General features: G+C 40.7%; 2 protein-coding genes across 3 annotated transcripts in view; one reads left to right on the forward strand and one right to left on the reverse strand.

The window, feature by feature from the left end:
- The window catches only part of LOC6737519 (kin of IRRE-like protein 2), a 228,628-nt gene that overhangs the window by 94,773 nt on the left and 118,925 nt on the right, over positions 1-14,930 (forward strand). The window lies entirely within an intron of this gene.
- LOC6737521 lies at positions 11,872-14,653 on the reverse strand. Its single transcript, XM_002084321.4, has 3 exons — positions 14,122-14,653; positions 13,879-14,060; positions 11,872-13,427 (listed from the first exon to the last, which is right to left on the reverse strand). The coding sequence occupies exons 1-3, from the start codon at positions 14,213-14,215 to the stop codon at positions 12,252-12,254; spliced, it is 1,452 nt and encodes a 483-aa protein (XP_002084357.1). The 5' UTR covers positions 14,216-14,653; the 3' UTR covers positions 11,872-12,251.

Genomic DNA, 14,930 nt, shown 5'->3' on the forward strand with positions numbered 1-14,930 from the left:
AGAATGATGCGAAAAGGACATGGGTGTCCTTATGGTGGGGGAGTGGTACCAAGTAAGTATGTGCGGCTACGCAAAACAATTTACATTTGTTGTCCTGCTGATGTGTTACAATAACACAGGACATTCTTCCTTTTCTAATTACTTTCAGCTCAATGCACCTGAGAGAAAACAAATAGAGCTCACGCCCGAGTTATTCAAAAAGTATTTAAAAAGTATGTGTTTGCTTACGTAGCCATGGTACTCAGTTATTCATCAAGGAGCTTTGGATATTGTTGCCGGTTTGTATAGGGCTTAAAATGATCCCTTTTACATAAAATGTTTTGTTCGTAAAAAATTAGTTGCAAACTTTAGATTGCAATTGTATTGTATTCACTTATTCAAACACCTATTTAGACACAAAAGTAAGCTATATCTAATATCCATTATACACCTTATCCCAGATTAAAATCTTTTTGATTAAATATTGTCTCATTAAAAATTATGTAATTTTTTAATCCGTAAAGCAGCTCAAACCCTTTCGAATGCGAAATGTAGGTGTATTTTGGCGCAGGCTCATTAATTAACTACTTCTCGATGGGCAGCTGCGAAACGCAGAAGTGCAGCTATAATTCTATTAAATTGCACCGCAAATCCCGGCTTATTCGCATGCATATCTGCGTTCGAATCCAAAATAATTACAATAATGCTATAAGGTGGCCGTCCTTTGACCGCAGGCAATTCAAATACTCGTAGTCCACGATCCGGATTCCTTATGCCGGATTTGGTAGTCCGGCCAATTGCAATGAGACCCCACAGTTCGGTCCTGATTCAAAGACCATTTTGCGATTCTGCGTTGGCATAAAAATATTTATACGCTCACTTGAGTCCAAATTGATGTGCGCTGCTTATGCAAATTTGTGGTTGCCTAAGCAACCGCAGTGCCAAGCTGTTGTTGGCTGGATTTTGGATTTAGGATACGCTGAACGGGGCTGAGTCCCCAAATCCGTACAGCCTACTATGCAGGACATGGGCATGTAATTTGGCCTGATAGATTCTGCCTAATGGCAGGCATTAGAAACATTTGTTGCCCTTGGTACAGCCACCACCAGAGCCACAGGAACAGGAACAGGAGCCGGCTTTGGCCTGATATTGATTCGAGAACAGCATGGGGTCCTGCGAACTCAGTTTTAAACAGGCTTCACGGCGCCGCAGACCTCAGATTTTTGCTTTCACATTCACGTTTTCATTTGACAAAACATTCAGCGGCGCACACAAACGCATTTGACCGCATTCCTTGCCGGCACTCGCACGCTAATTTGACTGAAAATTTGGATGCCATCAACATACTGTACCATGTAATCCGCATGAATTCCTCAAATGACAGTTGCACGCTGAATGGCCATGAAACAGGGTATTTATTACTAGGGAATATCAGCCAGGAAATAGAATAACTTTTTGCGCATGTGTTGGGGTTATTTTTGAAGAGTTTCTGGGAAATCAGCACAGAAAAAGTAAAACGGAAGTGTAAATTCCTAAGTCTCGTACTTTTCATTGGAAATTTAATCTATTTACTTATATAAGGCTTTATAAAATTATTTGTAAAACTCGTATTTACGCTTTTCAGAAAATGTGTACTTTCCCTGCGGTATGTCTACGTATAGAAGTTCCTGCTTACAAGGCGACTTTATTTGTGAACATGATTAGAAATAATAAATATATATAGAGCACAGAGAGTAAGGAGTAAAAATTTAATTTTGTTAAATTTTAAAAATGAAAATGTAGGACATTCAAACAACTGATTAAACAAAAATGTTAAAGAAATTCAAAATGAGGATCATTGAAATTAAAACGTTTGCATCTCATTATACGTGCCTGTTTATAAACAATTGGAAACTTTGTATCTATGTCCTGATTACCCAGGATTCCGGGGCACATACAATGCCAACTTTTCATTATTTTTCGAAGGCCCTTCCGTGACAAGGGGCGTTTGGGCCGCGAGGGCGTGGTCATGGCCGATGTGGTCGGGCATAAACTGGCCGCTACAGCGACCGCATGAAATGCCAGTTGAATTATAGACCATTTGAATGAAATTATTTTAATTGCGTAAATCACTTTGCAGCCAAACCGAAAATTCAACAATGCTGCGGTGCATTGGGGGTGGGGCGCACCATGGAAGTGGGCGTGGCAGGCTAAATGGAGTGGTGCTGGGAAAAACTAAAGTGTGAGCATGCCACTGGCACACTTATTGGCCAATCTCATTTAATGCCCGCCACTTTTGCGGACTTTGTGGGCTAGCAAAGCAGAAATGTTGGGGTATGGACTGGAAATTGCAAAGGGAGGTGGCACAAATGGCAACTAAAAAGGACTGAGGACCATCTAGAATTTAACCAAAATATTTCTGTTTGCATATTTGCACTCCATTCCCCGATAATTGTTTTCGCTAGGTCGACAATGGAAATAAATTCCGGCAACAATTGTGCGCACAGCTTCATTTCCCTGGGGAGAGGGTGCCACTTGCAATTGCAACTATAATTTGTTCAAATTATCGCCAATATTATGAAAGCATTTTTGCGCAATCCGCTTCTAATGGAGCACACGGCGTATGCGTGATATCAATAAATGCATATTTTACATGCAACGCGACACTTGAAACGGCGATAAATGCAATGTTTCCTTAATTTATGAATCGACATGGACAGATGGGGCAAATATTTGCAAACACTCTTCGTGCATTACATTAATAAAACAGCGCAAAAGTGGGTGCAAAGGTCGCATGTAATACTAAGCTTCTGCAAGTTTGCTGCCGCACTAATCCTTTTTGGTCAGTGGAGCACATTCTGCCCCCACCTATCACACCCAATTGTTATTTATAGATAAAACTAACAACGGCGGTCAACACATTAGTGCAGTCCTAATAGGAAAAGAATATATCAAAATATTTAATTTAGAAATCTATAAATATTTATCAGCTCAGAATTACACATAGTATCTATGATTTCAGCTTAAACTGCATGCTTTTAAAACTAGTTTCGTATCTTTTGGTTTTCAGTTTTAAGAGTCTTAAAATTTTTAACAAAAGAGTGTTTCCAGTTCTCTTTGATTTTATTTTGACCTCCATTGTATTGATGGTATAGAAACCGGTAAGTGTTTGGTTAGCAGGAGATTTTGTTTGGCTCTCGAGTGGTTATTGTTGTCAGCCGAGCGATATAGCCGTGATACGAGATATTCGTGACGGGGCATGACAAACGATGGGGCTTTTGCGATTCTAAATAGGGCTTAGGGCCCAGAGCTTGCCACCATGACTACTGGAACAGTGAACTATGAACTATGAACTTATGGCATATTTGCCCGTCTTCAGCAGCAATCAACTGCACTTAGCGTTAAGTGGGCATGCTCCATGCCCGCTCTCTCAGCCAGCAGATTTCAATGCCCGCCCGAGAGCCACTTGTCGCCGTCTTGAATTGGAGGCGACGCCGTTGACACGACATGAGTCTCCAATCCCACCACTTGCAGGATCAGCGATAGCACTACCGAACGGGTCTCGAGCGGACATGGACTTCCTGCCTGCCATCCTGCCATCCTGACTTCCTGCGCCTGCCACCGGATGCAGTGACACGGTTCGGAAACAGCCTACTGGTTTGGCACTGTACATGAAGCATAAGTAGTTGTGCTCATGCGAAATAAAATGAAGTGAAACAAAGCATAAAGCAGTTCTCAATAATTGTATACGTCAATAAAATGAACAAAATTCTTATTGGCATTACTGTTTACAATTAAAATGTATTTTATATGTGCTCATTTATCTTGAATTGAATTACCTTTAACCTGTAAAGGTATTTAAGGCCATCTACACGGTTGAACACGGAACTTCGCTGTTGCCGTGAAACATCGCTAGATGGCGCTTTTCCAACACCTTTGTGGCCTGCAGCAATTTTAAGTAACTACTTCACATTATTGTTTATTTAAATGAAAATATGAGGTATTTTTAAGGCAATATCTGAACAAGTGAATTTAGGAAATATCACAGAAGGTGATTGGGTTTTAAGATATAATTAATACTTCATTAATTGTGTTTAATTTTGTAACTTAAGCCTTTTGTGACAAGACAGTTCTGCGTTGCTTGCACAGAAACAATGCTTTATTTAATTGTAATAAATATGAAACCATGCTGACTTTTTGATACGTATTATTAGCATTTCGTCGCAATTTAATTAAGCTCGCCAGGGGAAATCAAGGCTCCATTTTATGCTTCTCAATAATTGTAATAACATAACTATAATTTGATTAAATCCTCATTTATTCAAAGGAAGCCAATCGTGGCCACTCCTAGATAAAGTCTCAATTTGACTTGAAATACCGGAATCCCATTTCATATGTGCAAAACACACAGCGGGCTGCAAGATAATTGTCTTGTCAACTTATGGATTTCATACTGTTTGGCCATTTCCCAAGGACATCATCAATCAGGCCAACAAGGACGAGCCACCTAAACACCCACACTCCTGGCCTCCTGCACACACATGCCACTTATCGGTGTCACGACCATCATCAGGATGACGGACAACTTTCGGTTGGGGGCTTACTCCCACTTTAGCCGGGAAAAGGAAAAATGTCGATCAACTCCCGAGACATGACCAATAAAAAAGGGTTAAAAGCGGGCCAAAAGCTAGAACGCGTTTGTTGCCAAAAAACTGGACAAACTTGCCCGCAATGACAAACTAATTAAAATGCAAAACAGTTTCCTATTTTTAATTTTCGCCATTCTCATGGATTCCTTTTTTCTGGCTTGCTGACCCCGAAGATTTTGGCAGTGAAGCAAATTTTATTAAAATTAAATCTGTTATTGTTCTATGAAGGACGTGCAGTGAAGAGTGGTGAGTAACGTAAAAGTTACAGCTAAGGTATTGTATTTGAGTGCCATATTTTTTAACGGGTACCCACTGTAGTTGGGCTTGTATCTATTGGCATATTGGAAATGTGCCATGCCACGACCTTTTTAGGTTCGTTTTTATTTTTTTCTCGCCTACACAAAGTTTTTTCCTTTGTTTTTGTTGCTTTACCGCCTGCTGGAGTATTCTTCTCCTTTTTTTTTTTGGCTCCTGGTCAGCTTGCCATTTTTACATATCCTTCATACTTGGAGAAAAATCATATGTCACATAGATTTGTCTTCTTACCAAAATGAAACATTGTAAAGCATTAATTCAAAAAATACCTCTTTCTATTTGTAAAAATTAAAAAACATTCAGATCTAAGTTTCTTCTCTGACTCTTTGGAAATGAAATTCTCCACTTTTCAATTTATTTTTAAAAGTGCAGATGGAAATACATTTTGGACATACTTATAAACGCACGTGACCATAAGTGCGTCAGTTCGCTTGTCCCTCTCTTTCGGACCGAAGATATTTGTGTATTTCAGTCATGTAACGGTAAAAATTGTTTGCATATTGTTTCGGCCTGGCCAACACGGACATTGTGATTTTGCGTCCCGTTCTCAATATATATATTCGAATGAAAATATATGTATGTGTATATATTGGGAGCAGTGGAACGTGTGCCAGATTGAATGAAGCAAATGAAGCGATCGTGATGACGCCGAAGACGAAGGCGGCAAACTTTCGTTTGTTGAACAAATTAAAATAAAATATATATGTGGCGAGGTGGGTCACGCACGTGCGCCAGTGGCTATGCAACGATTTCTGCACCATTCCGCTCAACACTCACACACTCGCCATCTCGCACACATACACAAACCAAGTCAAATTAATGGCTGGCAGCGCCATAAGTTATGCAGCTGCATATTAAACACCAGACTGCGATTTCGATTCCGACTCCTGTACCGGTTCCTATACCGATTCCAAGTCGGTGCTGCTGGCCCCGATTCAGCCATGTGGCATTTACACCAATTATCACACACAACATCACACACGCACACACACAGATGTGCGGCAATGGAAGTTATATCATAGCTGGGCGGAGAATATATGGCATTGCTAATGGTCGGATTTCACACGCCTGCTTAAGCAGACTCCTCTGACCATCCCGCTACCTCCACGAACTACAGAATGTGTGTATTTGTAGGCTGCATAAACAAACAACTAACTGGCTAGATAGATGGTCGGATGGAGATACTGGCCCAGAGACGAACAGATAGCCCTTCGGGGTCCGCACATTTGCATTGAGTGCGACCATAAATCAGTTTCATTCAATTCACTTAAGGACATTTTAGGTGCTAATTTCAAACTGCCCCACTGAGCATCCGATGCGCCAGCAGAAGTCAGTGACAAGTCGGTCAGATAAATGTTGTGAGATCGAAATTGATTGGCTTTTGGGGTGGAGATTTCTTAACTTAACTAGGCCACATCAATTATTTAGACAATCAGGTTAGCCACCAGATGAAGGAACTCTTGACCATAGCACAAAATTGTAGAAATACAATATGTACAGATAATTATTATGGTGTTCTTGGTATTATATATTAACAAAATTCGAAAAAAATATAGTCTAGTGTTCTATTTTATACCTTATACTAATTTATTCTCTTAGCACTTTATAAAGATTATATGACTGAAAAAAATATACAAAATGTTAAGCTTGCTCTGGGTAATCACATCCGTCTATTTTTGTTGTCAGCAAAATATCACTTTGCCCCACACTGATTGCACTCAAATTGATTCCTGAATACATATTTGCATTTGATTATTTGTTGCTGGTGATTTCTATGCAAAATTAGACCAGTTTTTTGCCAGTCTCTTTGAGCGTTTGTCTGCATTTGAAATCGAAAGTATGAGTGCGAGTGTGTTGGTGACACATTTCATTTGATTACATTTCCTTCTTCAAAATGGTTGGGCGGCACACATTGCCTACGGGAATCTATCTAACGCAAAGGTTACCAAAAAAATTCGGGTATTCACAACAGGTGGGGACAATTCGAAAATCATTCATGTTTTTCAAGTGTGCCGCTCCGATGGAGCCGCTGATATGCAAATGCCTTCATTTTGCGGCTATAACGCGTAAAAATCTGCCAGATCCTGCCGAGAATTCGTGGCACATCCTCGCCTGACATCGTTCACCCCACATCCTGTTCTCGTGTTTGCGGTCACCAAATTCGCGTTGTAAGCCAGGATATATACATATGTATATGTATATGTATGTGACTGTGTGGAAAACAAGCCAACTGATGTGGATGCAACCAAAAAAAAAAAAGAAGGAAAAAGCGAGACAAATGGGGCAAAAGAAGTGAGCGGGTATGGGTTGCAAAAAATAAAAGCACGTAAGGCAAAGTTGCACTTGCGTAAAAGTTTCTTCACCCTTTTGTTGCAAATAAATTAAGTGGAGGCGACGTTGAGGCTTATTGGCACAGCTTTCGCTTATTTTGTAAACAGCACAGAAATACACGGAGCACGACGCGGGGCAAGAGGAAAAGGAAAAGCGAGCAGGTGGAAAACCCCACTGGAAGCGCCGTTTCCGCTGTCAGTTAAGTCAAATAACGGTGAGAAGACACGAAGCTGTTGCAGCTACACAGCGAAAATAAACAAACAAGTGTTTCAATAAATATGCCAAAGAATGGATTTTAAAAAAAATTAATTTTTAGGTCATTCATCTTTTCGATTCCCCAAAATATGAACAAGTTGTTTGTAATCGATATATTTGAACCAGATTTTTAGATATATCAAAGAGCAGAACAAAAATGTTAATAAACTTATTTCATAACATTTTAATTAATTCACTATTTATGTATAGCAGTTAAGTAATTATCAGATTTTTACCAGGGTTTCGAGCATTCGAATTCAACTAGGAAATTGCTTGCCGTGTACTATTACAGCAAGCAGTTTTGAGGCAGGTTGCATTTTCAGCGGTTGTCAATGGCCGGGTGGCAGACATTATCAGTACTTCCGCAACCAGGGCTCGCGGGGCGGGGCTGTTGGCATTGGGGGCGTGGCAGAGGGCTTGGCAACGGAACTTTGCTGAACAAAACGGAAGTGAATTGTTTCGTTTCCCGGCGCTGCAAACCCTTTCAAGGAGGAAAGACTTCCTTCCAAAGGCGCTCAAACGAAGCTGATTGAATCGATCCATTCGACCGCAAGCACAACTGGTAAACAAAAATGGTGAAAAATCAGCCATAAATAATGTACAAGCCACTCATGCAAAATGTATAAATACATGACGCACTTAATTAGCGCTCACAGGTTTTTAATGGCGTTAATTGCATGTCATAAATGACACTCTCCAACAAACAAGAAAGATGCAACCAACCATCATCGGTTGCGTTAATAATCCGGGAAAAGTAGAATTTAATTAGCAACAGTTGCAGGCGTCCAACGAAAGCGATACAATCCGCAAGCCGGGCTTAAAGTTCAATATAAAACGGGTTAAAAAGAATATTGTTGATACTGCCATACGTTAGTATGCAAGTTTGTCCAAGAAGAGCGAGTTAAAAAATATTCAAATATAATATGAACTATTTATGCGTACCTGCTATGATAATTTCCCTATTACTTACTCCGACTTATTTTTCAGAAGACTTGATTCCAACTTCTTGCTCCATTTGCCGCACATTCGCACGCTCCCCCGATTTATTTTCCCTTCTGTGTCACTTTCAACGGAGTTAGCTGTTAAGTAAATTGTTGAAACGCATGCAGCTATCATAACTTGAATTCCACTGGCTCTGCTCCTGAATGTCCTGTCCTCGCAGGACAAACTTTGCCGAGAGGAAGCGACAGTTGATTTAACACGAAGGCACATACATACACAAACTGCCTGAGTTGCAAACGCGTGCACCTGTCGTCAAAACTTGCATAAGTCATGAAAGCCCAGGAAAATGGCATATAGAAGAGGGAAAGCCAGGGAACATTTTCCACTTCCCTCCCCATCCCCGTTTGCATTAAAAATGTCAACTCGAGTGATTCACAGAGTGCCCTGTGCAGAATCCCAAAGCCAAAAACCTCGTTCGAATCCGAAGCGGGATTTATGTGAGCTAATTAAATTTAATGCGCTTTGTGCCGCAGTACTCAATCTGCAAGGCACTGCCCTTCGGTTTCTTTAATTTTTGATCAGCTTTTCCGGACTGCCCAGCCTGGGAAATTTAAGAACTACGAGCAAGAAGACGAAGAGGAAGAATGTTACTTTGTCGGCAAGGCGAGCAAACTTTATAGGCTTGTTAGGGAAAACTTTAGCAGGCCGGCGTTTATTTTCGGCATCTCCAAAGCCCCAGCAAATGAAATGAAAACGTGTCAATTTGCTTCTTGGCAGCTCAGACATGGAAGATGCGTGTCAGTTGCTCGTTTTAATTTCCTATTAATTTGTCAAGTCCTCAAAATTTTCCAACATCCTGATCGTTTGATTTCCGAACTGCAACTGAAAGTTTTCACATTTTGCCTGCGGCCAATTGATTGGAGATGTTGGCTTATTGAATGGCTCGCACTTTGTCTGTTTATGATTGAAAACCCCTTTTCCGCTCTCCCTTCGAGGAATTTACGGTCTTATTTATTATTTCGCTTTTATATGCTTATGTATGGCCCGTTTCGTTGTGGTTTGGTTTTTGGATTTGGGTCCGTCACTGGCAGCCCTCGTTTTTATGGCCATTTGACTCCGTTTTATTGTCACACCGCAGCGGAATGGGTCCTCCGACCACTTGGCCACTTGGATACTTGGACACTTTAGAGTTGTCTTTCGGTGTCATAAATTTCGCAACGTCGGCCATTTTTGCGGCGTGCTGAGACATTAATTTGATGCCAGCAATGGCTGCTTACCGGGTTTCCGTTTCCGCTTCCGTTTACTTTTCCTGCGTGGGGCGGAGAACGTTATTTATTTGCCATTATGGAAACTTCATTCGGTGTTGATTGGAAACTTGTATTACATATAGTATATGGACTTTTTCAATTTCGTGTGGGATGGCAGCGCTGGCAAAACATAATTCCAAGTGCAGCTGAAGTTATGGCAGCCGAAGGAGCCACCAGGATCACACAAATACATATACATATATATATATATACGTTCTTGAAGGACGCAGCAAAATGCCAAACGCAAATGTCGCCAATATCCCAATGGCAATCGATGAAAATTTATAGAAAATTGCGCACAAATAAAATTTTACGTTTGTTTGCTTTTTTCATTTACGATGCCGGCAAGCATTTTTGCCGTTTTCTTAACCTGTTTTCTTTTCGCCTGCGTGTGGAAAATGTGGAAATGTGGAAAATGCTTCTTCTTGACTTCTGGCCGTCAACTCGGTTTCCTCTGCTGCACCAAAGCGATTTGCATTTGCGATTGTTGTTCCTGTTGCTCAGCGGGGAATCCCATTGCTGTTAATGTTTACGATTGTCGTTTTCAATTTCAGTTAATTGAAACAAGGGCAACAAACAGCAAGGCATTAAGCCCGCTCCAAAGGGACCTTCAATTCTCCCAGCTCATATGAGCTTTACGTCTTGTGCAAATTTTAGCCATGTTTTTCCCGCTTTCCAGCTTTTTCTTACAAATTCTCCCGATTTTTTTTTCTGTTTGCTTTGCAGTTTTCAGCTTTGAACATTTTTTCAGCTGCAATAGTTTATTCCGCTTGCGCTGAAAAGTGTGCTGTAGTGTTTTGTCGAGAACTTTAAGGGATAAGAAGGATATTTCTTTAATGCAAGTCCTTAAGTGAACAGAACACATACCCAGCAAACTCTCCGAAATAGTTTTGAGCTACAGGCTGCTTAAGGTAAGCTAACATTTATATACGTCTAGCAATTTTTACCGGATCAATATTCTTAAAGGAATTTTTCTAGTATTAAACTCTTAAACAGACTTTACTCCAAAAATATTCTTTATTTCTGTTTGTTATTTGCCCTCATTTTTTGTTGCTGCTGCATAAACAAAGAAATTGCACTGCCACTAATTAAGTCAATTAAAAATTAAATAACTTTAAACTGGTTTCAATTGGGCCAGAGCCTCGAGTTTGGTTGCTGACCGCATGTTGTTATTGAATGACCGGCAAGTGTTGGCCAGAATTGCTAATTGCGGCCAGATGCAATTGAGTAACAAAGCAACCGCAGCATCCTGGCCACATCCACTCACATCCACACGATCAAACAAAACCATCTCCAAACATAATATGAAGTACAAACTACAGAATGGCAAAGCACCCACTTTTGGGCATTAGCTTCCCGAAGTGCTATTGTCTGGCTGAGCGGACGACTGTGGAACACAAAAACTGCATATCGATAAGTAGTAAAAGTATCTGCAAAAAAAAAAATATACGAAAAAATAAAGAACCAAGCGAATTTTCCACATCATTAGATGGCCAGCTGGGGAGCTGGTTCGCATTTCCCTTTCGGCTTTTTGGTAGCCGATGCATATTCATCACACGCCGTATTAATCAACTCGATTTCGCTCTCCGCCGTCTTTCGTCCTTTTTCCGCTCTAAAATCAGCATTAAATTCAGAAAAGTGCCAGGATGCAGGGAGGATGAGACGGAGTTGTGGTAACCTTTATGAATGAGCCACAGAGCTTTCACTTGCCGGCGAGGGAAATCGTAAAAACGCTTTGTTTACATAGAACAGCGAATGCGAATGCTTTTTCTTAGCCTGGCCTATGCGAAAAGCTTTGGAAAGCCAATAATGGTAACAGTTTTTCCGGAGTTATGGCAAAAAGCTGGTGGGAACAGTTTACAACAGGTGAAAGCTTTAGCTTGGCAACAAACCATACCAAATCCATTGTAGAATGTCAAAAATGCTAATTCTTGGCTGATATTTTAACATTTAAGCCAAAAATTATGGTGAGACGTTACTTTCAGTAACATTTAAATAAAATTGGTAATATTTCTGATTTTAAATATAATATATATTAATAACATTACTATTAGTATTATTAATACTACCCAATAAATTAGAGACAAGGTTCAGATTTTGTTTCCAGACATGGTAAGTTTATTTTAAATGCTGGAAAATCTTATAGAAATGTAAATAAATTCGTTAGCTGCAAAGTATATTTTGCCTCAAATAAATATTATTTATAAGATTTCATATGACTAAGACTACTCACAATTATCGGATATTAACTTCATTTTCGTTTTGTATAAATGTCATGTTTTTTGATACAATAATATTTGTTCTTTAGATACAAACACAGTTTGCTTAAATGTTCTTAATCTATGAGGTTACCAGAACGTCAAGGGAAAGTATATGAAAGATAATGATATGCACACGAGCAATCACTCGAATGAATAGAATATATAGTATTTAAAAATAGATAACAGATAGGTACAGATAACAGATACTTAGCACTTAGAGATACGGCGGCGCTTTAAGGAACTTTCTTGAACTTCAACAGGCACTCGTAGAGTGTCAGTTGCCTGGTTTCTGGCATAAACATAAATACGGTCAAGCCGACAATAAAACTAAAAACACCGATCGTGAAAAAGAACACAGAGACGGTGATGTAGTGCTCAAAGGTGGCCAAAAGCAGACCCAACTGGAGCAATTGCTCTAGGATTAGGATGCCAGCTAAGCATCTTGCCTTGTGAGCGATGCTAAAGGCCTCGGCTGTGTAGACTAGGGCGGGCACAGCCACGCCTCCAGCTACTATCACTTCGAATAGCAGCATTAGAAGGGCAATGACCAGTAAATTAATGTCATAGAAGGATCTCTTAACAGATTCTAAGTGATCGAACACTCCACCCACCATCACGATGACAACGCCTGCCAGGAAAAGGGATAAGGAACACAGTTTCCTGCGACCCTGCCAATCCACTACGAAGGCTCCCAGGACACTGCCCATAAGGCCAGCGAATGCCAGCCAGTACATGCAGTTCATATCGCATTCGAGGCCATGCCAACTGACGACCATAAATGCTCGATTATAGCTCAAGGACACGGCCAGGGTGGCAAAGCATCTGAGTAGCAGGACCTTGAAAAAGGGCAGGATACGTCGGGCCCAGACTCTCCAATCGGCCACCGCTTCTTCAGGCTCCTCAACAAAACGCTCCCAATCTCGAGCGCTGTGGAGTTGCCTGCAGTCTTCCCGCAATCTTACCAACTCGGTGGTGGATTGTCCATGTAACGCTTTCAGGGTCTCACCCACAGCCATATCTCGTTCCTGATGCAGCAGAAGTATTGGTGACTCCAGGCGATGAGCTAGTGCCAGGATAACAGCTCCCAGCCCCAGACCAGCCAACGCCATTCCATGCAACTGATCAATGTGCATCTCGTATCCTTGCGTATCCAGTGGCCTCAAATTGTGCCACACGCGAGTGTAAAACACCTGCATGCAGACCCCCAGCCACAGGAATATCTTCTCACAGCTGAGGAGCATTCCTCGAATCGATTTGTGAGCCACCTCGGATCCGGTGACCAGTGCCTGAATCTGGGTTAGCCCATAGGCTGCACCCACGCTGACGCTACTGTAACAGGCGGCCAGAAAATGCTGGGGAAGAACTACATTCAGAATGCCAGCTATAATCATCAGAAAGCCACTGGAGGTCTGTAAAATAAAAACGATATTAAGCAGAAAACTAATAAGATATTTTTATAAAAAGATAGCACTTAGATATTGCAAGAATATTATTTATTATATATAACCTTCATATAATCAGCAGTTAACAAATATTTTTCTACCACTCCAATTTTTGTTAGCCAATCAGTGCGAATAATTATTCTTTTGTGTAACCTGATTTAGCACTTCGGAAATCCCAACAACCGATCGATCAGCCCTCGCTCACCGCCCAGTGACTATCGCCACTTAATGGCCAATGCAGGTTGAACGCGGTTGATCGCGTTATCAGTTTATTGGATTGATAAGCCCCTAATGGTTAAGTGTGCTAATGGCCGCAGAATCAATTATTGGTGGCATGGAAAAGGGCAAAACTAGGTGGAGATTTTGCTTGGCAGCGCACAGTAGATTGTGATTTATAGTGAGTTATAAAGCTACTTACATATGCCACATTTTTGGTGACACGCTGAACGAATAGGGCTGCCAAAAGGGCACCTAATGCTGCTCCAATAAACCAGCTCATCATCAGATTGTGGGTATTGTGGTTGTTTAAGAATTTGCCAGCAGGTGTGTCAAAAATTGACCAGGCCAAACGCATTCCACAGCCCACGAAAACAATCGACGCTGTTGGTGATTGAAAATGAAGGGTAAAAACTGGATACCCTAAGGTTTTCTTCACTTTTACCAGAGGCCATGGACTGGAACTGAAGGCGGTATTTCCACATTAGCCGGATCCAGGACAACTTGGCCTCTTCCTCAATTGTAGGCAGCATCGGCATTTTAACCTTAATCACAATAACACCGCGTAACGCAATAAAAGCCAAGGGGCTTAACAATTTGTGGCGACGTTTCCGTTTTTTAATTATTTGTCCAGTTGATTTGTTGATTGTTGTTTACTCGAGACTTTTTCATTGGAACCGCTGCTGGCTTGTTTGTCTTCTTGAGTATGTCATTATTTTTGCACTTTGTGTCACACCGATATTTGGCTAAAAAAGCAAAACTCACACTTGTCGGACAGCCAACTCGCGAACGCGACGAATCAAGTTAACCGACTGTTCAGACGCCGCTTGATAAATGAAGGAGCATCGAGCGGTTATTGAGCGAGCACCTCGATTTGGCCAGCACTTTCGATAAGATAACAGTGGGCCGAAACCTTTTGCCAACCCACTTATCGCTCTGATTACTGGATATAAATAAATTAATTAAATTTGAATTTGTATGAAGGCAAAAAATCACATGTGTGTATATGAGCCAGGCACCTATGGACACTATTGACGCAAAGAGCGAAAGTTGATTTGTTAGATATGCGCCAGTTGCTAGTTAGTTTAGTTATTTATGAAAATTTTAAGTTTAAATAAATTTCTACAGTTTTCATAAATAATACTAATTTTTATGCCCTTAAATACTAATTTAATTAAAAGATGAAAAAGTATCCTCTGTATGATGAATAAAATCATATATAAAAGAGCACCTTAATATTATATTTAATACATT

The sequence above is a fragment of the Drosophila simulans genome, chromosome 3L (genome assembly GCF_016746395.2).
Source record: "Drosophila simulans strain w501 chromosome 3L, Prin_Dsim_3.1, whole genome shotgun sequence".
NCBI classification, from domain to species: domain Eukaryota; kingdom Metazoa; phylum Arthropoda; class Insecta; order Diptera; family Drosophilidae; genus Drosophila; species Drosophila simulans.

Coding starts and splice junctions, on each gene's coding strand:
- LOC6737521 (XM_002084321.4), bottom strand. CDS start 14,215: ATGCCGATGCTGCCTACAATTGAGGAAGAGGCCAAGTTGTCCTGGATC. Junction 14,061..14,121: donor GTTCCAGTCCATGGCCTCTG/GTAAAAGTGAAG, acceptor AATCACCAACAG/CGTCGATTGTTTTCGTGGGC. Junction 13,428..13,878: donor TCACCAAAAATGTGGCATAT/GTAAGTAGCTTT, acceptor TTTATTTTACAG/ACCTCCAGTGGCTTTCTGAT.